Source organism: Podarcis liolepis (genome assembly GCF_965112155.1).
Source record: "Podarcis liolepis genome assembly, chromosome: 11".
Lineage (NCBI taxonomy): Eukaryota > Metazoa > Chordata > Lepidosauria > Squamata > Lacertidae > Podarcis > Podarcis liolepis.
This window is the reverse complement of record NC_139565.1, coordinates 32,389,553-32,410,005: the sequence shown is the minus strand read 5'-3', so window position 1 is coordinate 32,410,005 and position 20,453 is coordinate 32,389,553. Positions and strand designations below refer to the sequence as shown.

The window sequence follows — 20,453 nt, the reverse complement described above, 5'->3', positions numbered from 1 at the left end:
TCATCCTCTTTTAAAGCAGCGATCGTTGTCTTCGAACTCCCAGGTGAATAAACTTTAGTAGCAAGGTATCGTGCATCATGACTCCTGCTTTTAAGCCGCTGTTTAATTCATGACTTTGCTATTACTCTTTTAAATATACATTTCCTCAAAGCAACCTCTTTCATTAATAATAGAAAAATCCCTGCCCGTAATATACTTCATTTTTATGCAGCAAAGTTATCATGGTTGGCATTCTCTGATGTCCTTTACCCAGATGTTTCTATTTACATATTCTGAGGTAGTGAAGCCTAACGGGCAAGATTTGCTGGTCATTTTTAAAGGATACCATGAATTTAGAATGTGATCTCATAAAGGACATTTCGTCAAAAACAATCTTTGACCAATAGCGTGTCCTTTCCTGGTTGCCTTTTCATTTCCCCTAATTCTCATTCTTCCATCGAAGGCTGTGTATACACTCCTGTTTATTCTGCATCCAGTGCCCTCCCATCACTGGTTTGAGAAGTGGAGTACATGCAATATAGATACATCTAACTCCATTCTATAGCCACCTTGTAGAACCTTTTTTAAATCAAGCACTCTTTCGAAAGGTCCTCAGATGGGGCTCCCCTAACATCATTACTGTATCATTATCATTATCATCAATACCATCATTATCATCATCATTATTTGCAATTTTAACCAAGAAAGGGCAAGGGTGCTTGATCCAAAATATAAATCTCAACATATACAACAGTAGTAGTAAGATGTAGCTCTCCACATGTTGTGGGACTCCAACTCCCATCAGTCAGGGATGATAAGAACTTGAGATGTCCTGCAACATCTCAAGGGTCACAGGTTCCTCACTCCTGCTGTTTTGCATCATAAAATCCATCATTTAAGACAATTTTCAAGCAGCGTAAGTTTTACTCTTCTTTCCACTTCCCAGAAGACACTTGTTTGTACAAAATCTTATTGCGTCCCTCCGTAAGGATGTTCGAATCTGAAATGTCTCATTTCATTTCTTATGTATCATTTCCCCCCATCCAGTGAGTTACTGAGAATGAAATTTCAAACTGTGCAAGTGTCATGAGCGATAGACCCGAGGCTCAAAGTACACCTATTATGATATTACCAATTGTCACCTCATTGTCTTGCAGGGAGAGTGAGAAAGGCAGGATGTGAATTTAATGCCTAAGGCTCCTTTTCTTTTTCATTTCCGTGAACAGGGAATTTGTATGACTCTTACACCGTCCTCATGATTACTGCTCTTGGACACAGGGAGGGAGAAAAGACTGGTTTTACAAGATGGGACATAACCTGTCAACTATAAAAAGCTACCATTAACTATAAAGATATGCCTAAAAATGTTTCAATAATTGATATCTAGCTTCTTGAATTTATTAAAATATGAGCACTTTTTTTTTGCTTGGGCCAGTGAATTGTTGCAGATCAGAAACTATCTCCTCTAAAACTGTCTAAATTTGCTACGTATTTCATTTATGTACTTGCCTTTGAAAGACTACGTCAGAGTAAAAGTTAGGAAACAATCTATAGTATATAACCAAATACAATTGGTATCAGTGGGATGCGGACTGTACCCTGATGTCACAATCCAGAGATCACTTCACCAAAGTTGCTACTTCAGCCCACAGTCCTGAGAATCACCATCACCACTTTGGGCTAGCGTTGAAACAGTTTTCAGTTTGTGGGATACATGGCTGGAAAATGCTTACCTCCAGTTTTAGGGAGGGGGAACCAAAACCTGAAAGGCATCCGCCTGCAATTGGTTCCTTCGAAAATATCCCGGTCTTTTTTTTGTATTTAGATGTATCATCTGCGCTGTATAATGTTCTTTTCAAAAGCTTGCTTAAGTAGTGTTAGCAATTGTTTCTTAAATGCATGCAAGTGGCTTGTGGAGAAACCAGGAATCCACTTTTATGATGAAATGAAGGTCATGCCCGCAACTTGAGTCTCTTTAAGATACATGATTCAACATTTCATTGTCTTAATCTCGTCTATCCTGCACATTCTACTGCCATTTCCTCATTTTTTATCCTGAATGAATGGAGGGAGGGGAGAGAACATGTGCAAAAATCTGTTTGGTACAAAGGCCAGAAGTCTGTATTTTTAGGACCAGAAATAGCAGAATGGTCACATGTGTATAGTGTAGTGTGATTAAACCAGTAGTCAAGGAATTGTGCTTACACCCTAGAGACTTCAGTAAGAATCTTTTTCCACTTGAGCATTGAGAACACCAGGGACACAGCATATAACCAGGCTCTGTTTTCTTGGGATGGAGATTATAGGAGAATTATGGTGAGATAAGGTTTATTTACATAGGTGAAGCATAGGATGGGGGTTCACAGTGCGAATTCCAACAGATATTGCTCCCTAGCAGACTTCTTGGGGACCCCACCCCACCAAAAAAGCCCATAGCATTGGTATCTCAAAGAAAAGACATCAAGGCTCTGCCTCTGTCAAATTTCATTCCAGGACTGTCAGACTATTGTTCTCTTTAACACTGAGATACTTAAGTGATATCTCCCCCAGCTAGGGGAGGAGGGAATGAAGGAAAGCATGTCCCTTTCCAGAAGGATTTCCAATAGCTTCAATAGCAACAAATCACCTACTTTGCAAAGCAGGGCTGTGGAGTCTCTCTCTCTCTCTCTCTCTCTCTCTCTCTCTTTAACAACCAGAGACTGCAGGGTTGGGGCAGAAAGCTGCTTGAGATATCTGTCAGGCCAATACCTCTAATATACAACAGTACCATCACCTGGCTTGAGAGCAGTACATGTGAAAAGGATCTAGGAGTCTTGGTTGACCACAAACTTGACATGAGCCAACAGTGTGATGCGGCAGCTAAAAAAGCCAATGCAATTCTGGGCTGCATCAATAGGAGTATAGCATCTAGATCAAGGGAAGTAATAGTGCCACTGTATTCTGCTCTGGTCAGACCTCACCTGGAGTACTGTGTCCAGTTCTGGGCACCACAATTCAAGAAGGACACTGACAAACTGGAACGTGTCCAGAGGAGGGCAACCAAAATGGTCAAAGGCCTGGAAACGATGCCTTATGAGGAACGGTTAAGGGAGCTGGGCATGTTTAGCCTGGAGAAGAGGAGGTTAAGGGGTGATATGATAGCCATGTTCAAATATATAAAAGGATGTCACATAGAGGAGGGAGAAAGGTTGTTTTCTGCTCCAGAGAAGCGGACACGGAGCAATGGATCCAAACTACAAGAAAGAAGATTCCACCTAAACATTAGGAAGAACTTCCTGACAGTAAGAGCTGTTTGACAGTGGAATTTGCTGCCAAGGAGTGTGGTGGAGTCTCCTTTTTTGGAGGTCTTTAAGCAGAGGCTTGACAACCATATGTCAGGAGTGCTCTGATGGTGTTTCCTGCTTGGCAGGGGGTTGGACTCGATGGCCCTTGTGGTCTCTTCCAACTCTATGATTCTATGATTCTATGATTCTACCTTGGCATCAACTTTCCATCTGTAAAGTGGGAATAGGGATGAGCCATCTTACAGGAATGCTATAAGGATTAATAAGATGTGGAATTTTGTTCTCCAATAAGGAATAAGAATCAGGGTAAAAGTATATAAGTTTTACTACTATAATGAAGGGTGGGTGGAAGGAGCAATAGAAAGGCTGCTTCCATCTCTTTGGTTTCCTTTCCACTTTTCACCATGCGCCTCCAGCAGTGGGGTTTTGTTGGTTTGCTTTTTGGTTTTTTTTTTATAACTACCCCACCACCCCTCCAAAGCAAAAGAAGATGAATAGAGATCAGCACCAGCTGCAGTTGCCCCATGTAACAGTAACCGGAGACTCCAAATCTCTTCTAGGAAGTGGTCTGAAGTTCTCTACCTGGTCCAGTTTTGGACCGTGCTTGACTTGCTCTTAGTGGCATTCCTTTCACAGCCATAAATGAAGAGTGAAGTGTTTTCGGAGTATCTCAATGCCACTTTTGTCATTTATACATAATGAACAGCAATACATAATGTGGTAATGTTTATATTTTCAAGGGATTTTATAACTTGCATAAGTATTTTGATAAAACACTGAATTCTGAATACGAATGGAAGGATGCAATAGGCCCACGCTGGCAAAGTCAGAAATCCAAGATGAAACACGAAGTATGTTTTTGGAATTGCAATTTAAATGTCAAGCGTAATTAATGTTATTTTTAAATGGTGAGACAGTTGCCTGCTATTAAAAGAATGTGCTGCCTCTGTGAGGTGCCAGTGAATTAGACACCATTTGAATCTCTCCTGTCTTTAATCAGTACAAAGGAATGTTGGGTCACAACACTTCGAAACAAAACACATTTGGCATCAGCTTTGTATCACAGCTCCCCATTTTGAGAAGACCTTCAGAAAGGGAGGAGGCGAGGGAGGGGAAAGCAAAAGGTTTGGAGCTGTTCAGCTGAGAGAAAAATTGAGCAAAAGGAAACATCACAGAGTTATATACAACTATGCATGGCATGGAAAAAGTGGATAGAGAAACAAGCTTCTCCCACTATCATAATATTAGAACTTGCGGACATTTATGAAGCTGGATGTTGGAAGATTCAGGACAGACAAATTAAAGGACTTCTTCACACAGCACATAGACTATGGAATTCCCTCCCCAAAGAAGTGATGGCCACCAATGAATGGCTTTAAAAAGGATTGGACAAATTCATGGCGGTTAAGGCTACCAATGGCTGCTAAGGACAAGCTGAACCATTGGCTGGATCCAGCAGGTTGTTCTTGCTTTTAAAGTTGAGATAAGTGGTAGTTGTTGGAATTATCTGTGCAGAACTTCTCCGGGAACAAAACATATCAAGCTGATACAAGTCCAAGATTGTTTAAGAAGCAACATGTTTTGTTGTTCCCTCTCTAGAGAGCTCAGCCACACTTCAGTAGAACAGAAAACAGTGATGAGTGAGACAAATACAGGGTGGCATGGGTAATGATTCCTTCTTACAGCCATACTCTGGTCAATACAGTGGTACCTCAGGTTAAGTACTTAATTTGTTCCGGAGGTCCATACTTAACCTGAAACTGTTCTTAACCTGAAGCACCTGTGATGGGATGATGAGCTGCTTGTGCGTAAAATCGTAGTCCCTCAGAGTTTGTTCAAGCCCACAAACCTCTGTCTGTGACAGAGCCCCTCAGACATGGCTGCTCTAGTCACTTGCAGATTCCGACAGTGGCTGCTTTCGGAATCGCTTCCAGCATAAAAGCTCCTTAATGGAAACACGTCTTCTGGACTCGCGGCGTGACAGTTTCCGGCGAGGAGTGGGTCTCCCTATGGGAGGTTCAGAAACCTCCCCACTGTTCTCGCTGGACGTATCCCTGAGCCCCCCCTCTTGCTCGCTTTCCCTCAGAGACCCACCTCTCCCCCTGCTGGTTCCTGCTTCAGCTGCTGGGTCTCTCCCAACCTCCGTGAGCCCTTCCACCACCTGTTCCTCCGATGGCAGTTCCCTGACAGCACCACTTTAGCTAATGGGGCCTTCTGCTGCTGCAGCGCCGCCGAGCTGCCAGAGCACGATTTCTGTTCTCATCCTGAAGCAAAGTTCTTAACCTGAAGCACTATTTCTGGGTTAGCGGAGTCTGTAACCTGAAGCATATGTAACCTGAAGCGTATGTAACCTGAGGTACCACTGTATGCCTCGTCTGGCTGCTTGCTCCTCTTTGGGAACTTGTGTGTTCCTGGAAACACAGACGGGAACACTCTAACACAAAAGGCTGTAGCCAGTCTGGCCCACGAAATCGCAACTTCATGTGGGAGATAGGAAGTGAGAGAGGTAGGATACAGCGAAACATGAAGGAATCTAAATGGAGGACCAAGCATTGTGTTGAATGAAAAAGCGGAACTGGGGAGTCGAGCTAGTGCTATGTTTAGATATTATGGAGAAAGAGGTCAAATGTTGCTGCTATTTGATGGATTTTTAAAGATGTGTACAATTTCAAAATTCATTCTTCGTTCACACTGCACTTTAGGAGTTATTTTATACTGAAAAACACAGAATTGGGCATCAAATTAAAGAGAAAAATTGATGATGAATAATGGCAAACGTGGCTGTTACATACCAAAAACACTCAACCAGTCTATCAGATACCATTATATATGCATGCATAGAAGTGTGTAGGGTGGAAAGAGCTTTTTGCAAAAGTATAATAAATGTTCCCACATGTCTCTTTATTTTCTGTTAATTGCTGTAATTTGACTCGTTCACAGATTTTCCTCCCCCTCTAGGAAACATGCACCATCTGCCCCGTTAGTCTGTTTTCTTGATATCATGCCCATTTAAGCCTTCCCAGTTTCTGTCTATTTTAAGTAAAACACTCATTAAGGACAGTCACAGCTGCAACAGAATGGCATTTGAAAGGAAGTATTCTCCTTTAACTTGTATGCCAAGAAAATAAGAATATCACCTTTGTCTGATAATTAAACTTCTCTTCTCTCCTGAATCTTATCTACCTTTATTTGTATTGCCCTGCATCCTACATAAGGTAAGCAACCACAAGTCCTTTAAAGCTTTTTTTTTTAATGGCAATAACAAGAAGCACATAAGGTATAGCGTAGTATTTGAATGTTTTATATTACCTTTAGAAGGCTGCAGATTTAAAAGCCCCTTTTTATTTCCAGATTCCTGATATGGGAATACATATAGGTATTTCTGATTTGTTTTTCCTTGACAGTGCAAGCAAAGCTCTATACCATGGGTAGGCAAACTAAGTCCCGGGGGCCGGATCCAGCCCAATCACCTTCTAAATCCGGCCCGCAGACCGTCCAGGGAATCAGCGTGTTTTTACATGAGTAGAATGTGTCTTTTTATTTAAAATGCATCTCTGGGTTATTTGTGGGGCATGGGAATTCGTTCATCCCCCCCAAAAAAATATAGTCTGGCCCCCCACAAAGTCTGAGGGACAGTGGACCGGCCCCCTGCTGAAAAAGTTTGCTGAACCCTGCTCTGTACAGTACTATATCCCAAACTGCTTTTGATCCCCTCCTCACTTTCAAAAGCAGTGTGTTATTTGACATGGGGGAAGACTTTTAAGAGAACTCTAAGACAGATGGACCAAGCTACAGTTATTTGGATCCTAGCCAATAGACTTGTGCATACTTGTTGAAGTTAATGCATGTATTTGTCATAATGTTAAGGAAATCATTTTATATTGTTTCAGTTTTCGAACAGCAGTATTCCAGCATAACCTACTTACCGGCATTTCTTTTGCAAATTGCTGTGTTCATTGTATTTTTTGTGGTACGTTCTCTTACTTTTCCAAAGTTCTCCCTGTAAAGTTTGTATTTAAAAGCTCATGGTATATTGTACCTTAAAATAGCATCTCATGAAGAATTCATTTCTTGCTATACAGTATTTTTACACTACCTGAATTGAGTCAAGCACTCTACATTATATATTGGAAGTCATGTGACAACAGCCATTTTGGATCTCTAGAGAACGGTAAATGGACCACAACTTAACTGTAACATAATTAATAACATCTCACAAGTGTTTAGTGCTTTGAAAGTTTAATGGTACCGTAGGGGTATGATTAAATATAATGGTATGTGCATTAATATTTTACACGCAACCAAAGGAAGAATCAAGAAAAACAAGCCTACAGGCAAATAATGCATCTTTGTAAATCAGAGTGGTTATATTGCTAACAATCAACGTACGGCTTAATAGGCAATATATTTTACTCATTCTAACAGCAGTTCTCAGAGCAGAATGGGCAAACAAGCTTAGTGTTAGTGACCACTGCCCCCCACCAAAAAAACCCCAAAAATGAAAAGTAGGGGAAACACACGCACACACATATATACATATATATTGTATGTATAGTGTGCATATATTATATTTTACATATGCGTGTGTGTATGTATATATATATATGTGTGTGCATGTGTTTTCCCTACTTTTCATTTTTGGGGTTTTTTGGGTGTATATATGTATGTATATATATATATATATATATATATATATATATATATATATATTCTCATGTGGAAAGCCAATGTAGCATTACACATGGAACATAAGTTTGCAACTTTTTAATTCATGCTCTGAGAAGAGATTTTATGTCGCTGATAGATGTGTGTGTGTGTGATATGGGCATGGACACATACCAAGCCTGTATCAGCATTTAACACTATTTTCCAACACACCCATCTACCGTATCCCCAAGTTATCTTTTACACTCCGCTGAATTTCAAAGGAGTGGAGAAGAGCTGCTACAGGAAAATGTCTTGATGAGTGACAATGTTAGGTGCCATGCTCATGGTCTTTTTGGTGCCAGATGAAGAAGACATGTTTCTACGACCAAGCCTTTTAAACTTCTGCTTTTCATCTGGGCCTCTCAATCTTATGTAAACATCCAAGTTTATGCCACTTTGTTTTGTATTGCATTTTAAATTTGTACTTTTGGGGTACTCTACGGGACACCCATGGGTAACATGCTACCTTCAGATACCCTTTAGTGTTTGTTTGTTTTAACCTTGAGTAGCTTTGGGTTGATTGGAATGTGGAATGAAGGCATCAAGCAACCCCATTCGCCTTCTCCCAGAATGCCCTGGGGCTCTATGTAGGCTCAATATTCTTCATTGGAAACAAAGAAGGCGGAAAAACTGGTGCATGGTCCTTGACATTCTGTTCCCTGCTGAAACCCTTCACAAAGGAAAATGGTTCCTGTTGCTGAATGGCAAGTTTGGAGGAGAGGAAGAAGGGTACTTTGACTATTGGGAGAAGGAATTATTTTCCTGGATGTTTCTTTTTAGGATGTGTATTACCTGCTTTTTTGACTTTGCTGGTTTAGGTTGAGGGTAGTTTACCTTTTGTTTGTTTCGGGGCTGTTACGGACATGTGTGTTTTGTGTTGCATGCTTTTTTGGGGAGAGTGAGCATCACCAGTTTTCTTCTGTAAAACACACATTTTGTGGTACCCACAATGGTTTCCAAATGTGCCCCTGAGCCCAGAGAAGCTTGGAGACCCCTGTTGCTATGTATTTTTTTTAAATTTTTGTGACCTATGGTATATTATTGGGCTACCATATACGTTATAGAGTGAACATTTTTGTTTTATATTAGGTGGTGCTGGGTTTGTTGGAAAGAAAAGTGCGGCCAGCCAGTTAATATTTTACTTATTTAAAATATTTGTTAAACTGTTTTTCATCATAACAGGCTTTGCTGTGTGAATCAATAAATCATATTTTGCAACCAGGCTAAAGTTGGGAAGAAAGAGAGAAATGAGTTGGGTTGGTGCAAATTGGCTGATTGGGGAGGGGTAGGTGGCACTGGCAGTTTGGACATATGGGTGGTCCTGCACCATGCTGACCTTCACATTACCTGGCTCCTCTCCTTTGCGGTAAGTGGCAGCAACATGACTGCCAGAAAGTTGCAGCTCCATCTCACTGGGCGAGCCACTTCTGAACAACTCTATTAAGCCAAAGCAGATAATAACCAAAACAGTTTTAACTACAGTGAAATGTTAAGGATCAGAGAAAACCTGGGGGAAATGGTGTACTTTAGGCATGTGGTGAAATGACATCACTGTGGCACCAATCTTGTCATTTGGGAGGCAATTCCATAAATGAGGTGCAAGAGCAGAAAAAATGACTTACTTGGTGCCACAGGATGTACCCTTTAGTAGACTGTGGCAGAACCAAGGGGGCCGGTGAATCAGTAAATAAATGTATCCACACTGTTGCCTGCCTGCCGATACCATACCTTTGCAGTTTACATAGTGTTTCTAAAATACAAATTTTTTGATTCCTTTAAATTGCCTTAGGGGAAATAACTGAAAATGAAGACAGACACAATACCATCACCACTGTACTCAGAAAAAAACCACAGTATTCATTCAAATGCTGTATATGTAACAATACCCTCTTCTTTTTAATGTGTGAACTCTGTTGAGACTGAAGAAACATAGTAAATACCAACTTGTGTTGCATAATTTTTGCAGTGTAACCAGAATAATAGATGAATTTGAAATTTGCCAACCTACAAATTTTATTTGCCTGATCCTCCTTCCTGCAAAATCTGCTACTGCTCTTATAAATTGACAGTTATTTTGTTTACTAAGCAGGGCAACAGTTAATCTACTGCGACATCTGTCATAAAATCTAACACTATCTAGGTCAGACAGCATCTAACACATCAAAAGGAGACAGGAAAGAAAGAAGCATGTTGCTGTATTGTGACTGTCCAGCTTCTTCAGCTGCCCTTTCTTTTAGCACTACAGTTTGCATGTGTGGACATTGGCCCATGCTTTTCTTTATACAACTGTACTAGTTATGTACTTAGGAGGCCGGAGTAGAAAAAAAATGAACGTGTTTGAAGTCACAATATTTCCCTTGCAATGCTGAATATTACATGTAATGTTTCAAGGTGCTGTATATCAACAAAGCTAAAAGTACTCAGATTATGAGCCTACTGCGCTACAGGTGCAGAATAAACTGCATATTTATCCATCTGCAAACACACACAGATAGAATTTTCAGAGTACAAATTTCATCCCCATGCTTGTACCAAAACACTAATATGCCAGGCGTTTTCAATTCAGTACTTTTCCTCCGTTCATGTAAATTTACAAATAACCATCAAATTAACCCAAATGGAGAAAATAATTCATCTTCTAGGTACAAGAACAAGTTCTACAGTGCTTCAGATTTGTGTCTCCCTCCATTATTTCTCAATTTTCTTTGTTCATGCCCAATTAACTTTTTAACTGTTATACGAAGTCATAATTTAATCCCGAGTATAACACAGGTTTTGTTATTCTTGTTAAGCTTTAACGTTTCCTATAAAATATTATTTTCTTGTGCAATTATTCCAATAGAGGAAAATCTAATCTACCAACCCTGCCCTATTTTGAAGAGTTGCATGTTTGGCATTTCTGTTTGCGGTTTTGGAATCATATTCCTCTTTCTTTATTTATCTATGCACAAAATATATTGAGGAAATGCCATTGCTTAGCAATGACAGGGTGCTTCTGGAATGAAATACCACTTTCCACCCCAATTTGCTGATCATAAATATGAATTAAAAATTCAAGGTGTGGCATTTGGAGTAGTTTCTGGGTCAGGCTATTCAGCCAAGAGTAGAGATAAAAGAAAAGAAGGCCTTTAAATACTTTCAGTCTGAAGATACATGAATGAAATAAGCATCATAAAACAGCTCCCAGTGCAAATCAACCTCAAGAATACTATTTGAAAGCACTAATTAAATCTAGTAAACAATAATGCTAGGTAATAGCACAATGGCCATCTAAACTCCAATAGTTATTTATTCATGGATGTTGATGTATAACGATAGACTTGGAGGCACTTGAGACGATATCGGTTCGAATACTTGGAGATGCTGTTGACTTTCCTAGCAGCAAAAAAACAGAAAACAACACACAGTAAGAAAAGAATCTTGTGATATCTTTTTTTTAAAAAAGAGTTTGAAAAACAACAACTGTGGGACGCAGTTTTGCGTACTCTAGTCTGCTTCATGCATCCATGTGCTGGCGGGCTCGACTCCATGAAAGCTGATGCCTACAAAGTCTTTTTCAGGCTGCATCTACTACTGCCAGCAAGTTTAAATGGGAGCAAACCCCTCGGAGCGCAACAGGAGTGAACTTCGGGATAGACGCGCGCAGAGGGTCGCGCAGCCGAGTCCCTCCGCCTCTTTCGCAAACGTGCTGAGTTCCGGGGCCGTCAAGGAGCCCTGGCAGCACTGCAATGTATGTGTGTGTGTCATAAGAACAGGCACCACCCTCGGTCGCCCTCCTGGCACACAAGGCAGAGCGCGAGGGAAGAAGAGAGCGCTACCTTGCCGAGCCGCCTCCTTCCAAAGAGCCTTCGCTTGCGGAAAGCGGCCAGCACCTTCACTGGAGGGACAGGCGCGCATGCGCTTTCCGAAGAGGCGGCGGCGGCGGCCGTGAGGAGGGGGGAGTTAGCGGGTGGGGGGTAAAACGAGACGGCGGCGACAGTGGCAGCCGCGGAACAAGGGAGGCGCTGCCCCCGCCCACCGGGCGAGCGCGTGCGAAGCCGTTCAGGAGGGGACGAAACGCCGCGCCGGGTGTTTACCTCAGCGCACCAGGACTGACTGAGCGGGCGGCGAGGTCTTTGGGCGGGCGCTCCCATTGTTCCCATTCAGCGCCTCAAGAGGCGGCGGCGGCGGCGGCGGCTTTTCCTGAAGCTCCTCCCCGCGGAGGTAGAAGGAGGCCGTTGGTCCGTCGTCCGCCCCCCCCTCCCGTCGCCTCTCTCCCCCTCTGTCCCTTTGTCGCCTCCTCCCGGCCGCGCGCTGCCTCAGCAGCAGGGGCGGGGAAGGGGTGGGGCGAGCCGGAGCAGCATGATGGCGGCGGCCGAAGCGGGTGGCGAAGAGGGCGGCTCGGGAGCGGCCGGAGAGCCCAGCGGGCATTGCCCTCCCGCCGCCGCCGCTGCTGCTGCCGCCGCCGCCTCTCGGAGCAACAAGAGCGCCGCCGCCGCCGCTTTCCTGGGTAGCAGCTCGGGCCCAAGCGGCGCCTGCCCCGCGGCGTCGCTCCCCTCGGTGGGCTCCAGGCCTGCCCCTCCTGCGGAGATGTCCAAGGGCCTGTCTCCGCCGGCGGCGATCCCGCTCCTGGAGGGCGGCGGCGGGGGTACCGCTGCCGGCGGGTTCCCTCCGCTGCCGCCGCCCCCGCAGCCGCCGCTTCCGGCCGGAGGGCTGAGCACAGTGGACGAAGGCGACTCGCTGGACGGGCCCGAGTACGAGGAGGAGGAGGTGGCCATCCCGCTGAACGCGCCCCCCACGAACCAGTGAGTAGCGCCTTCTTCTCCTTCTTCGCCTCTCTCTCTTTTCCCCAACCCGATCCCCTTTCTCTCTCCCCCCCCCCCCAAATCCCAGGAATGGGGATCCGGCTGATTCAGCCCCGGCACCGCACCCAGTTGTGAAGTCGGCGTTGGTGCGTGTGTGTCAAACTCCGGGCAACTCCTGAAAGTTTCCCTGTTGCGCCCGCCTCTTTTCCTCCTCCCGCATCCCCTTCGAAGCAGCCTCCTCGGTTGGCTTAGTCAGCTGCCTGCTTTCTGCTTGGAAAAACTGAGAACTTGGGACTAAAAAAAAACCCCTTTCCCTTCTCCCTAAAATAAATGCTAATAATCGACTCGCCACCAAATATGGAGGCTGTCCTTCAGAGCCCTCGAAAGCAGTGCTTTTCTGCTTGAAAAAATGAAAAGGTGCCAGTACTCGCCATGAAGTTGTTACAGCAAGTGCCAGATTTCTAACCAGTGCTTTTTTTCTAGGAAAAAAGGCTACTGTATTGCATACCCTTGAGTACCCCTAGAAAAAAGGCACTGCTCAAAAGTGCCCCTAAGTGCACATTTCCCAAAAGCATGGCCATATTTTTCACAACCATTTTCTCTTGTTCGATTATCTTCATCCCCGCTCCCCATGCCAGACACATCTTTAATCTTGACCCTTTCCCGTTTCTTTTTACCTTGCCAGGTACAGTGGTACCTTGGTTCCGAAACGGCTTAGTTGTCGAACAAATCAGCTCCTGAACGCCGCAAACCCGGAAGTAAGTGTTCCGGTTTGTGAACGTTTTTCAGTTCAGTTCAGTCCGATTTCAGCCAATCGGAAGCTGTGCCTTGGTTTTCTAACAGCTTCGGGAGTCGAACCAAGGTACCACTGTACTCCTTTATTTGCAGCTATAGAAAATATTCATACCCTTCTATCCTTTAGTACATAGGAAGGTGCTTCTGCTTAGGAGCAAGTTACCATGGCTTCCTGGCTTTCTAAGCCCTATCTGGAGATGCTAGCAATTGAATCCAGGACCTCCTGCACACAAAGCATTGTCATTGAGCTTCCTAGTTATGGCAGAGAGAGCCTCTTTGCAGATGCTTATATATGTTAGAAGAAGAAGTTGTAGCTATCAAAATTCCTAATTTGACATAACTGTCAGAGGTAAAGGAATGCTGTCATATTTTGTATTTCTGTGGTCACCCTTTTTGCTTTCTCTGAATGTCCTTTTAAAAGGCATTAAAAATAGTGCTGATGCCATTGGCCTGTCTTTTCAGACACTTTTTACTCAGATAAAAGCTGAAGTCCACAATATATACATAGGGCGTGTGTGTTTGAAAATAAATGAAAGGGAAATATCAACATACAGTGGTACCTCGGGTTACAGATGCTTCAGGTTACAGACGCTTCAGGTTACAGACACCGCTAACCCAGAAATAGTACCTTGGGTTAAGAACTTTGCTTTAGGATGAGAACAGAAATCGCGCGGCAGCGGGAGGCCCCATTAGCTAAAGTGGTGCTTCAGGTTAAGAACAGTTTCAGGTTAAGAACGGACCTTCGGAACGAATTAAGTTCTTAACCCAAGGTACCGCTGAACTTCAAGAAATTCTAAATATGCACACTGAAGATAAATTTTGTATGGGTTAGTTTTAAGACCCTACAATAAGTCTTTGACCAGTTCTTCCGAATCCACAGGTGGGTTGCAGCAAAGCTATTACTGCCATTTAACCCTCACCCAAGCCTCCTCACATTGGCCTGGTCTTCTCCAGCCTTGCTCTCACCTTCCCACTCCCTGGTGGGAACATACTGTTTAGCTTGGAAGGGGGCTATTCATCTTATTTCTGTAATTTCACTGAATCACAGAGATTTGTGAGAGCAGTGGCAGTCTTTGAGCTTTAAAATTTCAGCAGTGCCCCGTGTGATGTCTAAATTTGGCACCACTCACACACTCAAACACACACTCCAACACACAAACACTCCAGTCTGGAAAGGAATTCCTGTTTCTACCGTTGTATTGCTGGATTTCTTGAGGAATTTACTCCAGTAGTAAGGCTTCTTGGGTTCAACCATGGCAGGGCTTTTCTTTTTACTCCCATGTTAAAGTGCATGAATAGGGATTGTACTGTTGCCACTTGCAACCCAATTCTTCCTGTGCTCTTCTTTGGGGGTAACATTCCCTGGGTTCAGCCATGGACGGAGCTTTACTCTCAAGTAAGTGTGCACAAGACTGCAGTTTAATATTCAGTACTGATTTGGAATGCAATTTAGTTTTATTTAATTGCTTTTTTAAAGGAATTGTAAAATGCCAAGATTTTGCAAACTAAAAGGAATAAACTTTCTTTTTTTGGAAGTACTATATGTTACTTTAGTGTGGGAGAATCTGAAGAGTAGTTTCTTCAAACATCGTCATCCTACAAAGGGGCAACAGAAAACAGCTGCTGCCTCTATTGGGCTCTGGGGATGATGAATTTTTCCAAGATTTTTTGTTCATTTTTATTTCAGCAGGTTGCCATTAGAAGGGGGCAAGAGCACAGAGGGGTGAATTAAAGTGTAGAGAGGGTGACACTAGCTGGAAGAAAGGGAGCAGAGTGAAAAGGAATGTGAGATGAAGACAGAAAGGTATTAAAAGCAAGTTAAAGTAGAATAAGGTGAGAAAAAGAATGGGTAGAAATGCAAGAAGGAAGGGAGAGAAAAGGGCAGCAGCGAGTCACAGAAATGGAAAGGAGGTGGTGAAAGTTATAGGAAGTGATAGAAAGGCATAGATGGTGATGGTGACCTGCCCTCTTGCTCAGTTTCAACCACAAGCTTCACTGAAGAGAAAACCACCGGAAATCAAAGAGGATACAACTACTAAAAGAGTTCAAAAGTTTTACCAATAATACATGAAATAATGTTTCATTTGTATTGAAAAGATATTATTCAAATGCTGTTTTTTGTTGTATCTAATATATGGTGAGGTGCTAACACTGTTAAGTTTAAATCAACAGTGGGTCCCATGCTCCTGGTTGGGAATCGGACGTAGGTCTCAGGCCTGGACTGGTTGGAGACCACTGCCTTTCAGAAGGATGTTTAAAATATGTAACAGTCATAGTAATACAGACTTACAGTAGAATAGAGATTTCAGTATGTTTTAGGCTGCAATCCTACTTATGTGGAAGGACGTCTCATCTCATTAAATTTGTTGTGATATGTTTCTGAGAAAAGGTGCATAAGATCAGTCTGTACATGAATTATTTTAATGCCAGCAGACAAGCATTTGATTTTATGAGTCTTCTTGCTCTTTCCAAGATTCATAGGCTAAATTGATTTTCATATATTTTTCTTCATAGAGTTGTAGCTATAGAACAGGTTAGTGCTGGTATGCAAAATCTGACTTTTTTTAAGGGGAAAAAGTGGTTTGGAGCAAGTAGGAACCTTATCTACTCATGACCCTTGCCAAAAATTGTGGCTGCCAATTCATCCCTGTCTTCTTTCCCGTCTTGGAAGATGGAGATTGCTCAACTGCAACCGTGGAAGCTCTGCCTTGCTATTGTAGAGGGTGGGGAAGAGAAGCAGTGAGCATTCTGGTTTCAGTAACTGCTTGCTGAAGTCCCTAAAGGCTCCACCATGGAGCAGTGACTGAAGATGCCCCACTACCTTTCTTTCAGCTGAAGAATGTATGCTTTAGCCCATGGATAGGCAGACTAATGCCTGGGGTCTAGATTCGGCCCAATCGCCTTCTAAATGCGGCCCGCGGACAGTCTGGGAATCAGTGTGTTTTTTACATGAGTAGAATGTGTCCTTTTATTTAAAATGCATCTCTGGGTTATTTGTGGGGAATAGGAATTCGTTCATTATTATTTTTTCCAAAATATAATCCGGCCCCCCACAAGGTCTGAGGGACAGTGGACCGGCCCCCTGCTGAAAAAGTTTGCTAACCCCTGCTTTAGCCAGTGGTATGATGCTGTATTTAGAGTGCTGACAAGCAGTAACTGAAGAACCTTCTGTTTCACTTTCCATGTGTCTGATGTCAGCACGCCCTCCATGGCCCTGAACACATTTTTGAGAGGGTGTGTGACCAGGCAGCTTCCCCACAGTCTACTTCATTGGAACCTGGCTCTCGCCCAGCCACAGCTCTGCTCCCAGGCCAGTCTGACCCAGGGGCGGAGTGGAGGAGAGGCAGCATAAGCTGCGTTGCCTCTCTCCTGTACAGGGCTGTGCGTGTCCAGCCACAACTCTGCTCCTGGGTCAGGTCTGACCTGAGAGAAGGAGGAGAGTCGCGGCAGCATTGGAGCCCCTTTCCTCGGCTGGGCAGTGCCACACGAGGATGCTGCCATGGCGCAAAAAATTGTGGGCGCCCAGCCCCTTCATGGGGAATGTTGTGGGGGCTGGAGCACCCAGGGCCCGCCCACATCCAATGCCTATGGTAGTAGGTGATTCTGTGGCAATCAGGAGGGCAGTCTGGCTGGAGTAGGCTCTGGTGACATTTTTGCCTGTCCTTTTTGCTCTGTTTTACCGGTATATCCCATGGGGTGCTTAGTGGTAGTGGTAGATTGCCCTTTGTGGTGTGGGGGAAAACAATCTGCATTTTTCCGCAAAGAGACAGGAGTGCAGTTCTATATACTGTACTGTCGTTTACTGCATAGAGGAAGTCTGCTAACTAGTTTTCTGTGTTCTTTTCCTGCTGTCACTTCTGGTAGCATTTTGCTACAATCTGTACAGTGGTGCCCCGCAAGACGAATGCCTCGCAAGACGAAAAACTCGCTAGACGAAAGGGTTTTGCGGTTTTTGAGCTGCTTCGCAAAACGAATTTCCCTATGGGCTTGCTTCGCAAGACGAAAACGTCTTGCGTTTTTTGCAAGTTTGTTTCCTTTTTCTTAACACCCTTAATACAGTTGCGACTTGACTTCGAGGAGCAACTCATAGAACGCGGTGTGGTGGCCTTTTTTGAGGTTTTTGGTGATTTTTGAAGCTTTTCCAAAACTTTTCTGACATTGTGCTTCGCAAGACGAAAAATTCGCTAGACGAAAAAACTCGCAGAACAAATTAATTTCGTCTTGCGAGGCAACACTGTATATGTTATTTGCACCATGATGCATGCTAGATCAATGGATTGAAAGTGCTGGTATATAAATTTCTAACCTTGTTAGGCAAAACTCTCAAAGCAGTTTACGAGGGTCTTGCAGAAGGGCCTTAGATGTGAATTTAATGTCTGGGCATGTATATGTGCAGGGTGGTGATCCTTTAGGTACTTGGTACCAATATGTTTTAAAGAGATGCTTCATATGTTTTTTCTTTTCCACAGTTTTGTAATGGTTTTAGAGTAATCCATACAAACTAGAATAAATATTTATGGAACTGTGTGGTTTTGATTTAGAGTTGGTCCTTCAACCAGATATTTGCCGTACTGGAATCTAATAAAACATATGAAGCAGGTATTTGAGATCTGTTAGGATTATGTTTTGAAGTTTTCTCTGCCCTAGAATTTTAGGACAGTGGGTGTTTGTAACATATTGTCTGCTTTGGCCCCAGCAAAGTAAAACCCAACATGGTTTTACATGGGTAAACTCTATTCTTTGAGTGCTCTGAACTAAACCGATTATACAACTGCTTTTGTTGCTTCTTGACAGTTTCAGTTACCAGTAAGATATCACAGTTTGTACCCTTGAGTGGAATGAGATATTCAATCACAACAGCCCTGGAAAGAAAGAAAAAGAAATTCTGGGAGGCAGATTAGCAATAGTCCTGTTGCCTTTGAGGATCATGCATGAAATAAAATCTTATACAAAACATGCATGGTGTTGTACTGCTTCTGAGTAGTCATTGCTTGGGGAATTAATATTATACCATATCCTTGGTCATCTATGTAAATATTTGAACTGAGCCATAGATATACTTCATCCAAACCATAGTTTGACCATCAAATCTGATCCTTGGACTTGCATGCTGATTCCTTCCCTCACAAACTGCAGCTTGCCCACTTCGGATGTGGTAATAAACTGGCTGCCGCAGATCAGAAACCTGGGAAGGGAATTAGCTTGTGAGTCTCTGCCCCCCTTGCACACTTTAGTTCCCATTCCAGTACACTGAGCACAAGGACAAGAATATATCTGTTTGCAAAACAAATGGGAAGTAATTGGACAAACAAATATTTGAAAATAATATTTAAAGTGGTGTTTCAACTTCTTTGTTTAAATGCCCTTCCTCACCTGCCTAGGGCATGCCACTGCTTGCTAACATCCTTCAGAAGTAATTTAGTGAGGAAGAAATGAAGGCTGCTCAGCAAGAACTGAAGATTTTCAAATACTGTATGCACTGTTTACTTTTGTGAATACATTTTAACTTGATGGCTATTAATCTTTTTCTTTCTTTTTTTTGAGATATTTAAATCTTTTGGTACCTTCTGAAAACTTATTTATTCTCCCAAGCCTTTGCTGTCAGTTAATACCAGTCTTTACTTAATTTGTTTGCTTTGGGTTTTACTGTTTGTTGTTGTTTTTTATTGCTTAGGTGTTGATTTTACTGTAATTTTGGTGTACAGCACTTCAATTTTTAAGTGAAAAGTGGTATAAAAACATTTAAAAATAAACCTTTGATGTAAATTGACTATGCCCTTCCTCAGTAGTTGCTGTGTTTAAAATTATGGTGTTAAATGTAGAATGTTTTATTGCAGTACCAGGAGAAGGCAGCTGTAGGTTACTATATCAAACCTGCAGAACTCCTTCTGGCCCTTCCTGCATATTTCTTTCTCTCTTGTATATCCTGTTCTTGATGACCAGTGGTTATGTTACTATATTATGAATTGGGAATCGTTACTGCTGACTCAGTAGTTCTTTCCCAGTCCTGCTTTCCAGAGCAATGTGAGAAAAGAACAGTAGGCAAGCACATGTATGCTAATGAAACAGGAAATCTGCTGTACTTTCTGGACATTGGAAATACTGTAGGAAACCCTAAAAAATAGGAGTTTGTGTCTGGCTAACTAGTACTCAGAATAGAGCTTGAAATCAATCAACTATTGATTTCAGTGAGTCTACTCAGAATATGACTTAATTGCATATAACTCAGAGCCTCTTTGTGTAAACAGTTTCCATAATTCCTAACCATTGGCTATGATGGCTGGGGCTTATTGAAATTATAGTTCAGAACAGCTGGAGGGCACCAGGTTTGTGAAAGCTGGTTAAGATTCTGTCTCTTCCCTTCCGCCCCCCCCCCATTAGTTGTTGGATTCTTCTTGTGCAGAGGATTTGATTAATCATTACTACAAACCAAACAACATCTATTCAGTTATTGAACTTGCATATTCCTCATGTGGGTCCCCATCACATCTTTTTCTTCAAGCAGTGGAACTGCTAATAACGCCTGTGTCTGTCTGGTGTGTAACTAGACTTGTCGCATAACAGGTCTAGCTAATTCAGATAGTGGGTGTGTTAGAATACCTACTATGTTGTAAATATTTAAAGGTAGTTGGAATATGATATAATCAAGACACTAATGATAGGCTTTTTAAAACAATCTACATAAAGGGATAATCGACATTTTCCCAATGGCTCTCATGTCATCCAAACTAATAATGCTGTGGGGCAGAGATTTCTTGATTCCAGGCAAAATGCCATGCTTCTGGGGACATCTGGCCGACAACAGGAGACACTACTGGCTTCCCATCTTCTACTGAACCCAGGACCAAGGTTCTTGTATTGATTTACAAAGCCTGGAACAGCATACGTCCTGAACCCTTATGTT

The 20,453-nt window shown here is 42.8% G+C and overlaps 1 protein-coding gene and 1 long non-coding RNA gene across 2 annotated transcripts in view; one reads left to right on the top strand and one right to left on the bottom strand.

The window, feature by feature from the left end:
• Positions 1-9,836: 9,836 nt before the first annotated feature.
• Positions 9,837-12,192, bottom strand: LOC310688728. Its single transcript, XR_014517083.1, has 2 exons — positions 12,047-12,192; positions 9,837-11,345 (listed from the first exon to the last, which is right to left on the bottom strand). It is a non-coding gene; the product is annotated as an uncharacterized lncRNA (long non-coding RNA).
• A 119-nt stretch (positions 12,193-12,311) lies between these two features.
• The window catches only part of RASA1 (RAS p21 protein activator 1), a gene marked incomplete at its 5' end in the record, with an annotated part of 51,810 nt that continues 43,668 nt past the window's right edge, over positions 12,312-20,453 (top strand). Inside the window, one exon of the mRNA XM_083465203.1 lies at positions 12,312-12,754. Within this exon, the coding sequence (XP_083321329.1) occupies positions 12,312-12,754 (443 nt within the window). The remainder of the gene's footprint in view (positions 12,755-20,453) is intronic.